At 48.5% G+C, this 20,375-nt stretch overlaps 1 protein-coding gene across 3 annotated transcripts; it reads right to left on the bottom strand.

The window, feature by feature from the left end:
- Positions 1-418: 418 nt before the first annotated feature.
- On the bottom strand, positions 419-20,329 carry LOC117414034 (zinc finger MYM-type protein 4). 3 transcript variants are annotated; one of them, XM_059000383.1, is made up of 28 exons: positions 20,233-20,329; positions 16,723-16,768; positions 15,813-16,424; positions 15,260-15,321; positions 14,757-14,985; positions 14,229-14,523; positions 13,740-13,920; positions 13,452-13,484; positions 12,869-13,081; positions 12,329-12,479; positions 11,753-11,868; positions 10,996-11,370; positions 10,672-10,822; positions 8,270-8,442; positions 7,626-7,770; positions 7,024-7,215; positions 6,868-6,905; positions 6,583-6,727; positions 6,301-6,428; positions 5,880-6,054; positions 5,470-5,649; positions 4,824-4,915; positions 4,316-4,481; positions 3,844-3,995; positions 3,113-3,227; positions 2,642-2,887; positions 2,177-2,312; positions 419-1,943 (listed from the first exon to the last, which is right to left on the bottom strand). In XM_059000383.1, exons 3-28 carry the CDS (start codon positions 16,408-16,410, stop codon positions 1,730-1,732), a joined length of 4,701 nt encoding a protein of 1,566 aa, XP_058856366.1. In that variant the 5' UTR covers positions 16,411-16,424; positions 16,723-16,768; positions 20,233-20,329; the 3' UTR covers positions 419-1,729. The 3 variants fall into 3 exon arrangements, with proteins under 3 accessions (XP_058856366.1, XP_058856365.1, XP_058856367.1); XM_059000382.1 differs by lacking the exon at positions 20,233-20,329 and adding an exon at positions 17,936-19,491; XM_059000384.1 differs by lacking the exon at positions 20,233-20,329 and adding an exon at positions 17,511-17,534.
- Between the last annotated feature and the right edge of the window lie 46 nt (positions 20,330-20,375).

The following is a 20,375-nucleotide window of genomic DNA, read 5'->3' as shown; positions in this document are numbered from 1 at the left end:
CCCCCCGGTCACATGTTTCAATGGGAGGATCCACACAGGATTCCATGGTCTCGTTGTTACTGGACTTACTCCTAATATTTACACTGCAGCTTTACTGCCACCCCTGTGTCACTGCAGAGACAGCAGCTCAGAAAACCAAGAGCCCCAGACACAGTATAAACACAGAGTCCTATAACATGCGTGTCTCCCCCCTCTGCACATTATTAAACGGACATCTTCGCAGGGTGTCCCCTCGTCCCAGCCTAAAACATCTTGCAGTAACGCCCTGCTGGAGTCCCACCGCAAAGTGTGGAGCTTAGTGAAGCTATCAGGTATTATTTTGTGCGTCTTATCGTGTGTTTGAATACTCTCTCTCTCGTCTGCACACACACTGTACAGGACCTGCAGCTATTAGAAGATGCAGGAGGTTTCTTTTAGGAACCGGATTGCAGAAGAGAAAGTTCCTGTTTTCAATCGGCTTCTTTCAGCAGCATTGTCAACGCATCCGTAACTCCGCTCCAGCTGTTCATTTCAAGATCAACAGAGACTTATTTCCCCCGCATACATGCCATCGATTCAATAATAATAAAAAAACAAACATTAAAAACAAACGCAGACAGAATCCTAGTCCGTATTCACAATTTAGTGAGAATGAAATTCACAAAGTCGGAGCACAGTGCCTACAGGTTTGTTACAATAAAACTCCACTGCTTCACAGTGAGACCCCCAGTGGACTGAACCTCAACTCCAGTGACTGGCGTCTACAGCAAACAAGCGTTCTCATTTTTTCCCCCCCTTCCAGTTTGGTGAAACTTTATTTGAACCTGATTAACGAATAAATATAAATTGAACAGTGAATTAGTGCTGCTGTGAGCTTTCAGAAGTAGTGTTGTGAGAAATACACATTTAAAAAATAAAATAAAAACAGTATTTATAATTCGGTCCTGGTTAAAACAAAAACCTGGACTGGTCACTGGCAGCAGGAACTGGAGTTGAGAACCACTGTGGAAATGCTGTGTCGATACTCCACACACAGGGAGAGTCATTAACATTGTACGTAATGTAATAAACACATTCACTGTGGAGGGGTACTGCCCTGATTACAAAACAAACAGAGCTCCATCAATGCTTTTCATTCCAGCTAGCTGAGACGCTGTACAGCATATGTGACTCCATCCACAGTGACTGTGTACTAATAACCCCGAAGGGAAGCCACACGTTCTTTACAAAGGGGTTCCCTTCACGCCGCTGTGGTGCTTTGTTTATGAACCCCCCCCCCCCTGTTTACAGAATGAAATGCTGTCAGTAGCACAGTACCGCGCTGGACTATGGAGAGGACTGATGATCTGGCTTCTCTAGTCCCGGTACAGGTGCAGTCATCACAATACTCTGCTGGTCAGGGCTGTGCAGTGCAGTCCTCACGCTCCAGTCCAGGGTTTTAGTGTTTTTGTGGGCGAGCCCAGTCTCACAGCTGTACTACAGCTCACACTAACCGCTGATCTTGAAATGTTCTAAACCCCTTTCTTACCCCCCCTGCCCCCCCCATCATCTGTGTTGTCTCACATTTATAGAGTACTTGATTTTTATTTATTTTTATTAGCAAAAACGAGAGTGAGGTTTGGCAGGGTCGGAATAATGTATTCTATATATCTATATATAAAAGTGTGAAATACTACCTCCTATCTCTTCCTCCTCTCTGCTCACCCAGTGTACTCCTCTCTCTCTATCTCACTCCTCTCTCTCTGTCTCGCTACCCTTCTCCCTGGGAATGGTGGTTCAGGCTGTCCGGACGGCCCTTCCTCAGCTCCTCCTGCACCTCCTGCACCATCAGGATCCTGGTGAGCATGGTCTCCAGCGTCTCGGGGTCGATGGCGAGGGAGGAGTACCAGAGCGGACTGTTGGGCACACAAGAGCGCTCGGGCTGCAGGTAGAAGACGTCCGTGCGCTGCTTCACACTGTCAGAGCTGGGGAGAGACAGGGAGGAGATCAATAAACTCGGTCACCGAGTTTATTGTAAGAACTGTGCCAGGGCAGGTGTGTGTGTGTGTGTGTGTGTGTGTGTGTGTCACTGAGAGTGCGAGAGCGAGTTTGTGTCAGCGAGAGCACACTGAAGAGCTGTGTAGCTCCTGCAGCCCCACACATGGTAATAAGAGAGTTTGTGAAAGTGTATAAATGTTGTGGGACTGGTCTGCCTCACCACTTGGACAGGTAGAACTCGTAGAGGCGCACGGGGCAGCGCAGAGGGTTTTCTGTGTTCTCTGCCATCTCCATCACCTCCTCTTCCTGCTCCTCCTGCGGGCTCTGCTTCCGCTTGCCCAGACCAGAGGACTTCTCTGAGGGGAGAGAGGGGGGGTTAAGTGCTCTCTCGAGACTTCATGAATCGATAATTCACGACCTGCACTTTTTTTCCTACAAACTTCTTACATTGTATATCTGACTGTATTAAGGGCCCTTCACTAATTCAATGTTTTCTTTATTTTTTGGATGTGCAGGTCACGTAGCGAAAATAAAAGAGGGGGCGCCCCAATATAAGAAACATTAGAACAGCCCTGTCCTTTCCCTGCATTAACTTTGGCAACGCTTGTTAGACTGGGTCATGCCAATAAAGCCCATCTGAGTGAAGTGGTTTTAGGGACGGGGTTCCTCTCGCTGACGAGCTCACCCGCGGGCTCCTTCTTGGGCACCGGGGGGAAGAAGCGCAGGTAGGTGGTCTTGGCGTTGTGCTTCAGGGCCTTGGTGCAGCGCATGACGTGCGCGAAGGAGAGCCGCTGGTGCTCCCGGACAGTCCTGAGCTGGAACAGCTTGGTGTTGAAGAAGAGCAGCGTGTTGAGCAGCACGATCGGGGAGTACGCGCCCAGCTGCTTACACTCCCACAGGTACTCCTCCTCCACTCGGGAGTGCAGGTACCCTGGAGAGGGGAGACGGGAGACACACACACAATCAGCAAACCTGTTACAATCCCACTTTGAACCAGCATCGCCATTTAAAAAAAAGAGGAGAAACCCCAAAACACAATAATCTGAACCCCTGTATGGGATGAGTGGTAGCAGACAGACAGCAGAGAGCACAGTGTGGAGCTGTACATGCAGGGGGGTCTGCCTGACTGCCTGCCTGCCTGCCCTCAGACACGCACCGCTGGGGAGGACTGTGGGCTGCCAGTTCTTCAGCATCTTGGTGATCTCCATGGTGAACTTGCTGTAGAAGAGGTCTGTGAAGATGTTCTCTATCCTGCCGTTCTCAAACAGGTACTGCACAAAGAGAGAGAGAGAGAGAGAGACACAGAGGTATAGGAAAAATGAATAGTATTGCTTCAAAAAGGCTTGACAGAGTGTCTTCAAATCAGTCTCTACAGTCAACTGGAGCCGCCTGCTGGTCTGAAGTTGAAACTTGATTTGTTCATTCAAAACATTTTCCGTCATACTGGCAGCCATCATGCCTGCATTGTGTTTTATATGAACAGCCAACTGCTGAACACAGCGTGAACGACACTGTACTGAGAGGCACCTGCTGAACACAGCGTGAACGACACTGTACTGAGAGGCACCTGCTGAACGCAGCGTGAACAACACTGTACTGAGAGGCACCTGCTGAACGCAGCGTGAACGACACTGTACTGAGAGGCACCTGCTGAACGCAGCGTGAACGACACTGTACTGAGAGGCACCTGCTGAACGCAGCGTGTGAGACACTGTACTGAAAGGTACCTGCTGAACGCAGCGTGAACGACACTGTACTGAGAGGCACCTGCTGAACGCAGCGTGTGAGACACTGTACTGAAAGGTACCTGCTGAACGCAGCGTGAACGACACTGTAATGAAAGGTACCTGCTGAACGCAGCGTGAACGACACTGTACTGAGAGGTACCTGCTGAATGCCCAGGCACAGGTAGAAGACGCTGTCTGGCGTGTATTTCTCCCCGCTGGGTCTCCGCAGCTCCTTGATGAACTGACACAGCCCGTAGCTGAGCTCTGCAGAGCTGCAGTTCAGAATGTCCTCCTTCGGCTTCATCGGGCGCGCTGTAGAGAGGGAGAGGAAGAAACTGTTCATGCAAACTCACACTGCGCGCACCGACTTCACAAGACATGGCCCGTGACCATCCCTTTAAAAACATCAGGAGCCGTTCATTAAAATGAGTGTTCTGGCTACCTGGCAGCAGTGGTAGACTTTCTGATCAAACCTTCCCCGGTGTGCTGTTTGTAAAACTACTTGCCAATGTTATTCTGCAGCTAACAAGAAATGATTTGCAGTTTTTGAGCAGCATGTTTGCTTTGGTTTTGTCTTTCCACTGTGAATATGGCCCTGTGTGTCTCACCCCTGCCCAGTCTCTCTGTCTCACCCCCGAATCTCAGCTCCTCCGTCCCCTGTGCGTTCTTCCACTGCACCCAGTTCTTCCAGGCGTTCACCCCGTACATGAACTTGAGCGTGTTTCGGGGTTTGCTGGGTGGGGGCATGGAGCTGCGGGACAGACCGGACGACACCACTGCGGAGGCACGCTTCCGACCCTGCAGACAATCAGAAATCAGTGAAGCAGGCAGCGTCAGAAACCACAATCATCCTAAAAGATCTGTTATTTTGTTAAAACTGAAGACTATTGGATCAAAAAGGATTGACAGATGGTGCCTTCAAATGGCTGTGCTGCTTGTGCACTGTAGTTTAAAACTGCTTGAAATCTTTAAAAAAAACAAAAAACGTATTGCATGTTTCAGAATGTAATGCATAGGTTACTGCTGTCCCTTCCCCAGTGTAAACTAGCTGAAAGGTGTGTGTGTGCTGGACTCGGCTGCTTGTTTATTTCCCGAGCTGTGTATCACGTCTATCCCCTGCCCCCGTGTTCCTGCTCTCACCCGTTTCCGCGGTGGGAACCCATCCCTGGGTCTCCTCCGGCCACGCTGCCTGGGCGTCACGACCACCTCCCTCCCAGCCGGCTCCAACGACTCTGGTGGGGAAAAGCAACGATGAGAAGACGCCGTGGTGTCTGTGCTGCTCAATGTATTTAGCCCGACACTGTTTGCAGGGTGAGGAGGCGCTGTGGTGCTGCTCAATGTATTTAGCCTGACACTGTGTTTGCAGGGCGAGGAGACGCTGTGGTGCTGCTCAATGTATTTAGCCTGACACTGTGTTTGCAGGGCGAGGAGACGTTGTGGTGCTGCTCAATGTATTTCGCCTGACACTGTGTTTGCAGGGCGAGGAGGCGCTGTGGTGCTGCTCAGTGTATTTAGCCTGACACTGTGTTTGCAGGGCGAGGAGGCGCTGTGGTGCTGCTCAGTGTATTTAGCCTGACACTGTGTTTGCAGGGCGAGGAGGCGCTGTGGTGCTGCTCAATGTATTTAGCCTGACACTGTGTTTGCAGGGCGAGGAGGCGCTGTGGTGCTGCTCAATGTATTTAGCCTGACACTGTGTTTGCAGGGTGAGGAGGCGCTGTGGTGCTGCTCAATGCATTTAGCCTGACACTGTGTTTGCAGGGTGAGGAGGTCTGTGCTGCTCACTCACCCGGGGGGAAGTCTGCCTCGATGTCCTGCTCCTGCTCCATGCGGGAGAGCTGCTTCAGCTCGTGCGCTGGCTCCTGCATGGCGCTGGATCTCAGGGTGTAGTGATTCAGCTCCTCCTCCCAGCTGTGCGGGGTCGACACGGCCTCCGACTCCAGGTCCCCGCTGTACGTGCTGCCCTGATCTGCAGGGACCCCAAAAGACAAAGTCTCAAAACACCAGCGCAATTCAACCCAGCAAGCAAGCAAATCTTTATTTCTTACATAGTGCCTTTCGCAATAAATCTCCTCAAAAGCGCTTTACAGAAGAACATTTTAAAAAACGTGCAACATACAAAAACAACGGTGAGAAACAATTCACTAAGACTGAAACAAGCCGACTCCCAGAGTCTGTCACTCCAGCCCAATCCCTCACCCCCGTGCGAGGCGGGCTTCTCCTTCTCCTCCTCCTCCTCGGCGATCATCTCTGCCATCTGCAGCAGGTCCGCCTCAAAGGGGTTCGAGGGGATCTTCTCCTTGATGTCCTGGATCGTCTCCAGGATCTTCGCAGCGCTGTCCAGAGTGGTGGGGATGAACATGGGCACTGGCAGCTGAGAGGAGGAGGAGAGGGGATGGGGAGAGAGAGACAGAGAACCCCAATTTAAAAATTGAATTTGAGAGGAGAAAGCATTATAGTCCCCTGTTGGTAACTATAGTTCTTCCCTCTTCCGTTCTTGGTAAAGTAATCCAAGTAAAACAAACTCGGGTCCCTTTGTTTTGCACATTTGTGCAAGCATCCTGGCACCCCGTTAAGATACTGCAGTCTGTCCTGGAGACCAGCGGGTGTGTGGACTCACCGGCAGGGGCACCCCAAAGGGGTAGGGTGTGTACTGGGTGTACAGGTTCATAGGTACAGGCACGAACACTGGAACTGGGATAGGCAGCACTATGAACTCCGGCTTTGGCTTCGGCTCCGGCTCGGGTTCTGTAAGAGACCAGAGGACACAGAGACGCTGAGGAGCACGGCATCGTCGACAGCACCCTGTCCTTCTGTTTGACAACCCCTTGAGCAAGTCAGAAATGAAGCGATGCAGGCTTCTAGCAGCTTGAAAGCGCCCCGCCGGAGCCCCGCACGCTACCTGTCTGGCACTCCTTGCTCTGGGTGTGTGGTCTGCAGGAGGTGGCCTTGGTCTGGCTGATGGGCTTGCAGAGCAGCGCTTTGTTCTTCAGGATGCGCGGGGGCGCCGCGGGGGGCAGCTTCAGGGCATCGGTCTGAGTGCTGGCCTGCAGGTGAAAAACACACACAGGTGAAACCAGAAACCGCTTTCCTGAAACTAATACAGGGAGTAAAAAAAAAAAAAAGGACTCCTATTGCATAGCAGTTTCACCCATTCCAGGTTTTACTAGGACTAAAACAAACTTACATGTTCGATGATCTTGGCTTGCACGGGAGGGACAGCTCCTGTTAAAATAAACAAGCAGGCATGTATCAGGGCACAGAGACGGGGTCGACTGCACCTACTGTGTGAATGTTGCCAGCGAGCGCTGTCAGTGAACAGCCCCAGTAGCAGTGCTCCTACCCTGCAGCGCTGCGGTGGAGTCCACGCAGGGCTGAGTGGCCGGCGCGCTCGCCAGAGACACCACACTGGCGATCACTGGCGTGGCCTCCTTGTGTCCGGGGGGTGAGAGGGGCAGGGAGGGCAGGGCAGAAGGGAGCTGGGGAGCAAGAGGGCCAGGCACTGGGGCAATAAGGGGGACACCAACTGCATTCACTGTGGAGAGGAGGGGAAAATATAAAAACAACATGTCAGTATTAACACTTCATCACTCTGAGGAAAAAAAAACAAAAAAACAATGGGTGTTTTATTTGGATTGGTATTATTTCTTAAAATATTATTCATTAAACTACTTACGAGAAGTACTGATGGTACCTTAAATCAGCATGAATCAGTTAAGAGTTTATTTATTTTAAATAAGCACAGTTCAGAGTTTGCACCCTTCATTATTATACAAGCCTTCCAGAAAACAAATGGTTTTGTATTTGAATGTAATTCTTTTCTGTATTATGACTCTTATTTCTGGTTCTGTTAAGTTGCTTTCTCCGTTTCCACAGTAAGCGGGTGCAGACTGTACCCTGGCTTGTAAACGGAGGGACGGTGAGAGGACTGTGTGTTTACTGCACCTGTGTTGCCAGAGGCCTCTGCTGAGCTGTGCTGGCTGCAGAAGACCAGGAGACACTGCAGGTTACAGAAATGCTTCATCTCTCCGTGCCACTTCACAGACTCGATCAGCTTGCCCTGCCGCTTGCACGCGTAACACTTCGCCATCTGCAGAGAGACGCACAGGGGAGGGGGGTCAAACTGCACAGAGACCCACAGAGGGGTCAAACTGCACAGAGACCCACAGAGGGGTCAAACTGCACAGAGACCCACAGAGGGGTCAAACTGCACAGAGACCCACAGAGGGGTCAAACTGCACAGACACAGAGAGGGGTGAGAACTGCACAGAGAGGGGTCAAACTGCACAGAGACCCACAGAGAGGGTTCAAACTGAACAGAGACCCACAGAGAGGGGTGAAACTGCACAGAGACCCACAGAGAGGGGTGAAACTGCACAGAGACCCAGAGGGGTCAAACTGCACAGGCACAGAGAGGGGTGAGAACTGCACAGAGAGGGATCAAACTGCACAGAGAGGGGTGAGAACTGCTCAGACACACAGAGGGGTCAAACTGCACAGAGACAATGTAAATTCACCTTCAATGGAAGCAAAACAGGACTGCAGCGTTGAACACTGGGGTGGTCTTTTTAGCGCTATGCGCCCCTCACCTGGTAGAAGAGGACGGTGTAGAGGGACATGCACTCCTCACTGCAGAACTCCTCCAGCTTCCCTGCAAAGTGATTCTGCACCACTCTCTGGGAGGCGCTGCCGCAGTAGGTGCAGGAGCGGCAGTGAGCGCCCCAGCGCTTAGCCAGGTCGTGCTTATAAAGCAGCTTGCAGCCTGCAACACAAGAACAGGGGGCGTTACAGCAGGAGGGGAGCCGAGCTTCAGTGTAGGGTCCTGGGGGTGCAACATCACGGTGCTGGACAGATTTTTTTTAAAGGGTTGAAGTTAGTTGAAATTTAAACCTGGCATCATTTTTCAGAGATGCCAACATTTGAAAATGGAAATCCTAGCACCTGGTGAACGAAGCATCAAGAAAACCCTAGCAAACCCTAGCATATCCTAACCACGCCCACTTCATGCACTTAAGGAGAAAATCAATCAATATCCAACAATATAATGCTTAAGACAGAAATGTAACTCAGAGCTAAATATTTAATTGTCATAAAAATACAGGTTTTATTAAAATCATAGTTTTATGTCTGTGCCCCAGTAACCGTGACTCAAATTACAGCTTTTCAAAAAACAGTAGACAAGGAGATTCAGCATACATTTTTCACAGTACAGATTATTTATTGTTTATGTACAGGGAAGTACATAAACAATAAATTTAGGCTGAGCCACCTACAGTAATTCATGGAAAAGGCAAGACATCTCTGTTATTTAAATAAAATCAAATGGTACGTATGGTATTACACTGCGCTGCTAGGAACTACAACCAAACTATTTTAATCGACGCATTAAAATCAGAAACAGTATTTAGTATGGTCGCTCTGACCTGGATTAATTAGAATGCTTTTCTAGGAAGCGGTTTGTGTGTGTAGACAGGGACTTAACGTACAGTACTTTTCACATATACACATACAAGTTATTCTTAAGCACAAACCTGGTGTTCACGTTTCAGAATCTTTCTTGCTTCGGTGCCACACAAGTCCTGGCACTGTTTCAAGTGCTTGTGCCGCTTGCCACTTTTGTCTAGATAGTAATATATGTCAATCAAGAGTTTGTCGATTCTTGCTAGCAATCTCTTTGCAGTCGACTGGGCAGCAATGTGAATTAAATGACAGGGACAACCCTGTACATGGACAGAATTGTTCTCCATTTTTACATAGGCAGCTACACCTTTATGTACACCAAGCATTACAGCTGCATTATCTGCTCCAAATGCAACACACTTTTTCCACGGTATTTCAAATGACTTCAATACTGTATCCACAGTCTTAAAGATATACCCTCGCATGATGATAAAGCAAGCAACTGCGTTGCCACTTTGCCAATTTCTTCACTGAAGTAACGTATTACAACTGGGTACAACTGAGTCTCGATGTCACTGCTGCTGTCGGTTGCAATGGCAAAAAAATTACTTTTCAAAACCGAGGCCTGTTCAGTAGCTGAAAGATATGCTAAAGTTTCAACGATTGCTGTCGTTTTGCTCCTCGCACAGCCATATTTGGAAGCAATTTTACTATCAGGAAAAGCCACTTTCACAAGTGGGCCTTTAAAATGAAGTAAATTGTGCTATAAAATGAAGTTCGTAAAAAGAGTCTCCGCTTTAATCGCGTCATTTTCGCCATCCGTTTTAAAAAAACAATCCAATGATCTAGTTTCCTGAGCTCCCCGTGAATTTCTCTCGTGTTTCAAGGTTCTGACGTGTTCATCAATATCATTTATTCCCCCATGCTTCTGCAGTACTCAGAGTAAGCATGATGTTCTGATATCTTACTTTTTTATGAATGTATAATTCTTGGTGTAATCCTCTTTGAACCTTTGTCAATTCAGCCGTGGTCTTTTTTGTGTTGCCATTTCCTTTATTAAAAATTGAATGAAAAAGTTACCGCTGCTATTTACCATTTGCTTGTTATATCTTGGCCGTCCAATCACTGATCGTCTTTGTTTTTTTTTCATAGTGGCAAAGCCTTGACTGCCGTACATGTCCCATTGTAAATGGTCTAGGTACTGCGTGTTTTTTTTAACCACAAGCCAATCACAGCGCGTGAATCGGATACAAAAATGGGAACGCGGAAACTCACACCATCATTAACACAGGAGCACTGACCTGGCGCACGTTGCTAGCCTTTCAGAAAAACGTTTAAAAACTGTAACATGTATTTTTCATATCGCAGCGACGGAAATGAAGACTCCTACTGCTCAGCAGTTTCAGCCATTCCTGGTTTTACTGCTACGTGCTAGATTGGACACAGTGTGCATGCAACGAGCTTGAGTGTGTCTTATTAAACTCCTAGCAAAACCAGGAAGGGATCAACCTGCTGTGCAACAGGAGTGTTGTTTCCAGCCCTGAGGAGCACATTTCCGATAGCGCTGACACAGTGTTAAACGCTACCTCACCTTCGCTGCAGAAGGAGCGGCCCTGCTTGTTGAATTTGATGGTCTCCTTCACGATCTTCTCGATCTTGCAGTACTCGCACCTCGCCATCACAAAGCTGACCTTCTTGAACTCGTCGAAGCACATCTTCCCACAGAACACCAGCATGCGGTCCTGAGGAGGGAGGAGGGAGAGTTACTCTCCTCGAGAGGAAGGGTTTACCGAACAAAAGAGCCGCTAGCAACAGGGTCAAACTTACTAAACGTTTCAACTGAAAACAAAAACACGTACAGACTTCTGAGCTTGAACATATTACCCCTTTGAAACTGCGCAGGAGTGGAATGTACCTTGAATTGGAGGAGCTCCGGTTTGGACAGGAAGAGTCTGTGGCAGTGCTGGCAGCTGAGCTTGGGTATGCCGGTGGTGCGGGAGAGGGGAGCCTGTGCCTGTGCCTGTGCCTGTGCCTGTGCCTGTGCCTGTGTCGGTGTCGGTGTCTGTGTCTGCTGCTGGCTCTGTCCCGCCAGCCTCTGCACCGGAGAGCTGGCCACGCTCCCCGGAGTGACCGGCTGTGCCGCCAGCGCCAGCCCAGTGCTGGCCGTGGAGCTTGTGGTGCTGACCAGTGAAGAGGAGGAAGAGGAGGAGGAGGGCATGCTGACGATCACCTGGCCCTGAGTCAGGGGCACCACTGAGGAGGCCTGGCCAGAGGGCTTGCTGAATGTGTTCTAGGGAAGGAGAGGAGCAAATACTTCATGAAGAAAAAAAGTGAAATCGATAAAATTAAACAGCAGCAGCAGTCTACCTGGCTATTTCTACCGTGCTATCTGAAGAAGGCGGACGCCAGAATGCTGTAGCTAATTATTAAAATGGAATGAACACAGAAGTTAGATACTTTTCAAACTTGCCCACTTTTCCAGCGACTTCCGAATCACAAAAGTTGCTGGAAAAGCTGAAATCGCATCACCCCAGTCTCAGCTTACTGCAGTCCAAACCACACGAGGAGGAGCGGGGATCACGAGGGCCTGTTCACAGCGCTGGTATGTTTGTGCTGCACAATCATTTCTCATTTATCAGAAGGGAGAAGGAGAAACACACAGCAGACCTCACCTGGAAGTTGACCACACAGTTGTAGCTGCAGAAGTTGCGAATGCTCCCGTCAGACATGGCTAAATGATACTGAGGAACAGCGGAGGTTTTGCAGCTGTTACACTGAACATGAATGCCTGAGGAAAGAAGCAACACAAGAGCACTGACATCACACACTGCTGTGTGATCTTTACAAATACGCGCAAAACAATTCAACTAGCAACCCATCCCACAATGCAAGTCACCATTTCTTTCTGGCAACGGTCATTCAATCTCTTAGCAGTCACTGTGGAAGAAAACACCATGGCTTGAAATCCTGGCTAGCCCTGCTGCACCCAATCATGGCCTTCAGAACTACCTTCAATTACGCACATTATTTAAACCTACAGACCTCACAGGAGAGTCTGTTTCAATAATACACCTGAACAGGGAAGTTCTGAACCCCAGGACTGGGAGCAGCAGCAGCAGGGCTAGTGTGAGTTTGTAACCCTGCTCAAACTCCTGGCTCCTGATCATTTCATTATTAATAATAATAATAGACTTCACTGAGGGGAGTGTGAGTTTCAAGCCCTTTCTTTTATTTTAGCGCTGCGGTACCTGAAGTGGAGATGGACTGCACGCTGTACGCAGAGAGGCAGTGCACCGAGCAGAACAGCTCCGTCTTCCCCTGGGCGTTCGTGCTCTCCACCATCTCAGCCGAGGAGCGCAGAGAGCGGCACACAGTGCAGGAGGTCACCTTCGCACACTTCTGCAGGGAGACAAATCCACATTCAATAAGAATAACACATTCAACAAGAAGAATAACAACAATACATTCAATTACAAAAATCACATATTGACAAAACACCTATCAATCCCTGTGAAGGGTTTGTCAGTCCTGCACGCGATTGATCAGCTGGTTCTGACGGGTCTGTCAGATTGATCAGCTGGTTCTGAAGGGTCTGTCAGATTGATCAGCTGCTTCTGACGGGTCTGTCAGATTAATCAGCTGGTTCTGACGGGTCTGTCAGATTGATCAGCTGGTTCTGAAGGGTCTGTCAGATTGATCAGCTGGTTCTGACGGGTTTGTCAGATTGATCAGCTGGTTCTGACGGGTCTGTCAGTCCTGCACGTGATTGATGGCGCGTGTCAGTCTACCTGCTTGTACGTGGTGAGGCAGGTGGAGCTGCAGAACTTCTTGGCCTGGCCCTCGATCTGCAGCACGCTGCACTGGCCCGTCCCGCTGTAGCAGTACGCCCCGCAGTGCTCACAGCAGTTCATCGTCAGGTTGTTGGCGGCTCTGAACCTCGAGAAGCACAAGTCGCTGCACAGCTTGTGCACCACGTTCTGGTAGTTCACTTCGTGGCGGATCTGAAAACGAGACACACGCGCACAGACAGCAATTACAATCATCATTTAAAAAAGAAAGCCAACTGGAAAAGTGTCCGTTTATTTTCGTCTCACAAACAAGTTTATTCATTCCAGGTGTTGTACAATAATCAATGTCAGTTCATGATGTATACCGGGAGAAAACACACAGCATGAAATATGACATTCACCAAAATAACCAGATCAAATTATTTCACACAGATGGGTTTTGTTTCAAATATATTTATATTACTTACCCAAAGTGAATCTCCTTAAACAGTTAAGATCAATAATGTTTCCTAGACTTTTAAAAACATTCTTTAATATTTGTACACATTTCTATTTTAATATTATTGTATTCTTCTCAACTCACCTGCAGGGCCCCTGTCTGTTGACTCTGCATGTCCTGTCAGTGCACAAGAAAGCAGTTTGAGTATCCCTCTCTCCCTCTCTCCATTCACTCACTCATTAGCTCGCCCGTCACTCTCAGATCAATACAAGTGAACAGGTCACGACACATGGAACAGCATTATGGGGCAAACAGGAGCCAGGACAATGCTGTCTTACAACCTGTTCCACAGTATAAAGGGCGGGGGGGGTGACAGATATAACAGAACGATCAGAAAGCACAGGGCAGTCGGGAGGTATGGGAGGTACGCACCAGGGCTCTCATCTGACACATGCTGCACTTGATGATCCTGCCCTCGCTGGGCGCCGACATCGGCACCACGGCTTTCCTCTTGAAGTGGAACGGAGTGAGGCAGGCCTGGCTGCAGAAATCCTTCACCGTCCCCACACTGTCCACCGGAGCACAGATCACGTCCTTCGGGTTGGGAATCTCTCTGTGAAGAAAGTGTTGCACGCGGTTTGAAACTTGCACTAGCCCTGCTGCTGCACCCTGTCCTGGCTTTCAGAAGTGCTCCTTGTTTAGGTGTATTATTGCAATGACCAGGTAAGTGTCAGGGGTTTCAACAATCAGGTCTCTGGTAAAGCTGAATTAAGGGCTGCCTTACAAAGAGGGAGCCCTTTAGTACTGCAATAATAATAATAATAATAATAATAATAATAATAATAATAATAAACACAAAGAAGTCATAATAATGGTAGTAGTAATAATAACAGCGCAGGGCCTCCGTGCCGCAGCTCTTACTTCAGGCAGTAGTGGCACGTCTTCTGGATCAGGGGTTTGAGAGGGGGCACGTTGTAGCCGGTCAGGCAAAGCGTGGAGCAGAAGAGCTGGGTGGAGCCCTTGCGCTGGTAGGCAGTCTGGCCCTTCTGCAGGACCTTCTTGCACCCCGAGCAGGACACCCTGACAGCCTGGGCAGGGGCTGGAGCAGGGGCCGGGGCCGGGGCAGGGCTGGGGAGGAGGGGTTTCGCTACCAGGGGCCCCGGGACGATCCTCACCGGGGCAGAAGCTGCAACACCTCCCGAGGTGTACTGGGGACCTGGAGAGGGGTGATTAATGCATTGCAATTGAGAGCGGGGAACATTCTGCACAATACCTGTTTCTTACAGTCCTTTAGAAACGCTGTCGTACGTACCGATACGAACACAGAAAGGGAGGCTGAGAGAAGATATGATTAGTAATTACTGCTGAGTTTGTATTTGCCTTTCACATATTCAGAACCCTCACTTGTATAACACGTCGGGTCCAGTTAGTAAGAGGGGCTCTCCTCACCTGCAGGGTTGCCGCTGACAGAGAACACGGCGCTGATCTTCAGCTCCTCGTGAGTCTGGGGCTGCGGCTGCTTCTGGTTGTACTCCTCTGCGTTGTCCGGCTCATCTTTGATGTTGTCAATGAGGCCGGTCTGGGGCGCCAGCGCCTTGTCGTACTCCTCGTCCACGGGCTCGTCCTTGATCTGAAGCTCCGGGACCAGGGGGGCCCTCGCAGCCTCACTGTGGGGCTCCTGCCGGACACACCAGGGATTTCAATACACCACACACACGCAAGGACTTGCACGTGGAATGTGTACAAGCTCTTTAATAAGCCTGAGTCAACGGAAAACACTTCAATATATATATCAAGAAAAGTTCAAAGATACAGTATGAACATAAAATGAGAGAAATGTACTGATGATCTCATGATTCATTTCTGAAGACACCCGGGGGGCAGAGTTCCTGAGGATTATGCACTGTGTTCCTGTGTTCGCTCAGAGAGAACGACGTACTGAACCCACTCACCCGGTATGCAGTGTCCGGACGCATCGACACAGGCGACTCCAGCCTCCTCCCGTTCTCTTGTCCTGGAACACCAAACACAACACCATGTTTGATCCATTCCTGGTTTTACTACGAGTTTAAAGACAGACAGACCTCTGCTTGTTTTCTGTACACAGAGGCTGATGAAGTGCATGGTAAAACCTGGAATAGGTGAAACAGCTATGCAATAGGAGTCTCACTGCCATCCCTGAGAACACAGGTAAAAACCTCACTGTCATTCTCAGGCACGAGTTCAAATAGTGGTACTGTCTTCATAATAAAATAATAAAATTAAAACACTTGACAAAACAGCAACTAACTACCTTCTATAAAAAAAATAATTATTAATAACAGTAATAAAATGAAACGGATTGAAACTCAAAACAACGGTCCCTGAATACAAGATAAACCCACAAGCGCATATCCAGCAGAGGATTTTTAATAGACATAAAAGAACCTGGCGTTGTGTCTTAACCGAAGTGAGCAGAATACAGCGTTGCCCTGCTCAACATACTGCTGCACGGAGAGCCCTCACCTGCTGCAGCCGGGGCCTTGTTGCTCTGGGTCTCGCTCCCTCTCGAACCCGCTCCACTGGCCTCCTCCTGTGCCGGGGTCCTGTGCCCTAGCTCATCCTCGCTGACCGGGCTGAGTCCTGCCCCCGGGACAGAGCTCCACACCATGCCCTCCACACCCCGCTGCCCCAACTCCCCTCCAGGACTCTGCTCATCCTCGCTTCTCTCTGCTGTGACTGCAGCAACTGTGGCTTCAAAGCTGGGCTCCCCACTCCCAGGACTGGCTTTCCCTGCCTCCTCTTCCTCCTCCTCTTCTTCCTCTCCCTCCTCCTCCTCCTCACCCTGGGAACGCAGGGAGACGATGGGAGACTTGAATCCATGCGGAACGTCGCTGTTATCGTCGTCCTCGTCTCCCAGAGCACCCCCGAATTCTCCCTCGCTGTCGCTCCCCACCACAGGAATGCCTGCCAGTTCGTCTCCGTTCCCGAAGGGGTCTCCATCCCCCTCCCCCTCGTCCAAGGGTGGGATTATCCTGAGCCCCCCGAAGGCAGCAGTAGTTTTATTGTCCTTTTTGCTCCCCGGCGTTTTAGCAGAATATTCCTCGGGTGACTCTGTCTCCATTTCCACCCCAGCGCCTGTTTGTATCAAAGCAAACAGAATCAACTGCAGCTGGCAGCAAAAACAACAACAGGGAAGAGCCTGAAACTCACAGCAGCCCTGGGTTTCAGAAGCACCCCTCGATGAAGTCTGTTATTGAAATGAGCAGGAGTGCGAGTTCCTAACCCTGCTCAGACTCCTGATCACGTCAATAACATATCTAAACATGCAGAGTTACAAAGCCAGCCTTGTTTCTTAATGCTTTCTTTCCTTCTTTATCCTTAAACATGAGGAAACAGTCATATCTTAACTCGTACCATTTGAAAGGATACCTACTTCTTTCTGTGCTGCCGCCAAACACATTGCGTGCTTTCTCCTCATTCTGCAAAGAAAAACAGTGAATTTATTTACTGCAGCCTTTTATAAGAGGAGAGCTCTCATCAACTACTAATCTACTGTCAAAGGCATGTCTCTGTATTCCTGTGCAAGCTGAACCCACAAGAAACCAAGTGAAGCAGACCAGCGCTGGTCTACTTGATTTAGTTTCTTCTGAGAAACAAGCCGGATGATCCACCAGCCTAACTGAAACGTTTCACTGAATCAGAACTTATGAAAAGTGAAGACCGAGAGGAGTCAAACTAAATACAATTCGTCAGACTAAGTAAAACTCAACAGAATTCGATGCAATTCAAAAGGGAGAGATGTGTAACTCAGTTGTTTAGATGTATTTAGTTAGTGATGGCCTTAGGGCATGTGTATTATAGGTTCTGTGTAAAAACGTGTGCTGCACTCAAACACGCTTCAATGGGAAAACTGTGTTGCACGCATACCGGATTCGCTGGGGTTGCATTTGGCCGCATATTATCCAGTGCTCTGCAGTGATGTATTGATTCATTTCACCTAACTGTGTGTTCATGAAGTTAATAACAGCAGAGATACATATCACGAGGCACGCACTTCAAGAAACCCATCACACTCACTCGCTGTGTTTTGTATTAAAAACCTCATGCGTGCAATGTGCAATTGATCGTGCAGGGCACAACCTAAACAACGCGATCAGACCTGCGGATTAGTTCTGATTCAACAAAAACTACACTGATGTAGCCCCGTCACGATGCACTTACTGAATTAACGACTTTTCCAGAAAGTATTTCTCACATGTTTAAAAAAAGAAAAAAAAAGCAGATCGTACTTTCGATTTTGCATTTTCAAGCAATCATCAAAACCTTCTCGTTTCGATGCAAACAGTTTCACATAGACCTGGTCACATACATATAACAGTGAGTTTTCTGCAGCAGGTTGACCATGCATTTCACACAAACAATAACACATCCTATCCTCCTCCCTCGCCTCCTCGCCTCACGGTCAGGCCGTCACCCCCTTACCCGCCTCAGTCTTTAGACAGACTGTCCAGCGGTACCCTAACTCGCCTCGCATACCAAGGGACTCCCGCGTCTAACTACTGGGGAATCAATTAAACACACACACACACACACACACACAATTTAAATCGCTCACTCGCCGCTTTAATAAACACAGAATACCTTACCCCAATACACTTGGGTTCCGCCTCCTCATGCTCCGCCATATTGGCTCCCCACACTCCACAATAATACACAAATTACGGGATTTCTTTTAAAACAAGCGAAAATATATACTCAGCCCAACTTCCCCTTCTTCGCGCAGCCGCTTATATCATCTTCGGGCATAAATATGTATTTTAAAAACAAAACAAAAAAAACAAACAAGACGCCTTTAAAACAATGTTTCACTATTTTTATAATAATAATAATAATAATAATATACCACCACACCGGTGGACCGCCGCTTATATTATGAGGGGTTTTTAAAGCGTCTTTTCTTAATTTAATTGTCTTTTTATTATATATATATATTTTTGTGTGTGTAAATAACCGATCTCTCGTCTGTTTCGTTAAATCCCCTCAGCCGCGAGCTTCTTAAAGCTGCAACGACCCCCTCCGCGCGCTGCCAAGGCGCACGCGCGGTCATGGCGGCCCCACGGGGGCGGGGTCTGCTCTACAGAGCATGCGCAAGCTGCACCGGGCATGTGCGGCCACGCCTCCGGTTAAAGGCACCACATCCGGTTAATTAAAATGAATTCGAACTTGCTAATTTGTCATTGTAAACTTTTTTTTTCATGCATCTCTCTGGGCCGCTTTGCAATAGAGGCTGGATTGGCAAATCATGCAAAAGTTTAATTTAAACAAAAAAACATGAGAACTTTAGACTGTGGGTCCAGTGGTTAAAGAAAAGGGCTTGTAACCAGCAGGTCCCCGGTTCAAATCCCACCTCAGCCACTGACTCATTGTGTGACCCTGAGCAAGTCACTTCACCTCCTTGTGCTCCGTCTTTCGGGTGAGACGTAGTTGTAAGTGACTCTGCAGCTGATGCATAGTTCACACACCCTAGACTCTGTAAGTCGCTTCGGATAAAGGCCTCTGTCTCACGTTTTCAGTCTCCTGATCACTCTTAATCCAGACCTAGATCCTTGGCTTTCTACCCAATCAAACAAAAGTGCAACTCCAGTGATGTGGGGAGCGCGCGGAAACGATGCTGTGAAATGTTTCACATCCCTGCAGCCTGAACAAAGGAAATGAAAGACCGGCAGCAATGTCAGGTACTGCTATTATCAATATAATACAGTCACACCGAGCGCGCTGCTGCCCGCAGCACACAACCCAGCATTTCATATCAGAATCGCCGCAAAGATGGGCTCGGTTACAAAACGCTTTACATCATTAAATAAAACACCACGCTTTTTCATAACGGATTGACATCTCTCCCAGTTGCCAGTGTGTGCATATCATTGAACTAAAACAATACTGCATCCCTCTCGTTTCATCCCTACATATAAAACACTTATTAATCAGTCTCTGGTAAGTGAGGTCTGTTTGACCCCCGCTGGGAGCGGTTAGGGTGCGCCGGTCAACCCCAGAGAAATGAACGAGGGCTCAGTCGCTACCGTGCGGTGCGTGGCCCTGACGTGCAAAACACAAGCAAATAAAAAAGAGCGATTTACAAATAAAAATGTACCGATTTATAAAAAACATGCACAAGACAGCAACTCGCAAACAACTTCCAAACCGGAAACGCGTTTGAAAAGTGAAATGGAACCGTCAGCTCAAGTGGGAGGGTGCTAGAGAGTGGCGGGAATCTACTCGCAGATCTGTGATTGGAGGAACATTCACTCAATTACTGTGGCGCTGGACAGCAAAGTCACGATAGTATTAGACTGTTTTACATTATTTGTTTATTTAGCAGACGCCTTTATCCAAGGTGACTTACAGAGACTAGGGTGTGTGAACTATGCATCAGCTGCAGAGTCACTTACAACTACGTCTCACCCGAAAGACGGAGCACAAGGAGGTGAAGTGACTTGCTCAGGGTCACACAATGAGTCAGTGGCTGAGGTGGGATTTGAACCGGGGACCTCCTGGTTACAAGCCCTTTTCTTTAACCACTGGACCACACAGCCTCCTTAACCCTGTTTCAGCTTACCTGTAAATCGTCATCTTTGGGGTATTTGCTGAATAATTTGGGAATGCTTTGATGTTACAGTGAGATAATGATAGATAGAGAGAGAGAGATATTAAACCATATATATTTGTGTGTGAAAACCTGGACCTAATTTGAATACATTTGATATCTTTAACAGACACAGGACCAAGAGTGTGGTTGTTAAGGTGCATTTCCTGATACCTCCACCCTCGTAACACACCCCTAAGTAACTGCACAGATATTTCATACAAACTAATGCTAACACAAGTTAGGATACATGGCTGAACAAAGTGTTGAATATATTTATTATTTAAAAACAAAACATACCAAGAAGCGCAGAAAGTGAAGCGCGCTGTCTCCGGACCACAGTAACTGAGTGAATGTTCCTCAATCCCACACCAGCACCGTGCCATTTCCCTTGTCAAGGTTATTTCCGTTTTGCAATGTGTTTGCATGTCGCTGTCTTTGTG

Source organism: Acipenser ruthenus, chromosome 25, assembly GCF_902713425.1.
Source record: "Acipenser ruthenus chromosome 25, fAciRut3.2 maternal haplotype, whole genome shotgun sequence".
Lineage (NCBI taxonomy): Eukaryota > Metazoa > Chordata > Actinopteri > Acipenseriformes > Acipenseridae > Acipenser > Acipenser ruthenus.
The sequence above is the reverse complement of the archived record's forward strand: the minus strand, read 5'-3'. Positions and strand labels throughout refer to the sequence as shown.

Excerpts from the sequence above, each read along its gene's own strand:
- LOC117414034 (XM_059000382.1), bottom strand. The coding sequence starts at position 17,974 with ATGGCGGAGCATGAGGAGGCGGAACCCAAGTGTATTGGG. Across the intron at positions 14,986-15,259 it reads GTCCGGACACTGCATACCGG|GAGCCCCACAGTGAGGCTGC; the intron begins GTGAGTGGGTTC and ends TGTGTCCGGCAG. Across the intron at positions 13,082-13,451 it reads AACAGACAGGGGCCCTGCAG|ATCCGCCACGAAGTGAACTA; the intron begins GTGAGTTGAGAA and ends TCTCGTTTTCAG.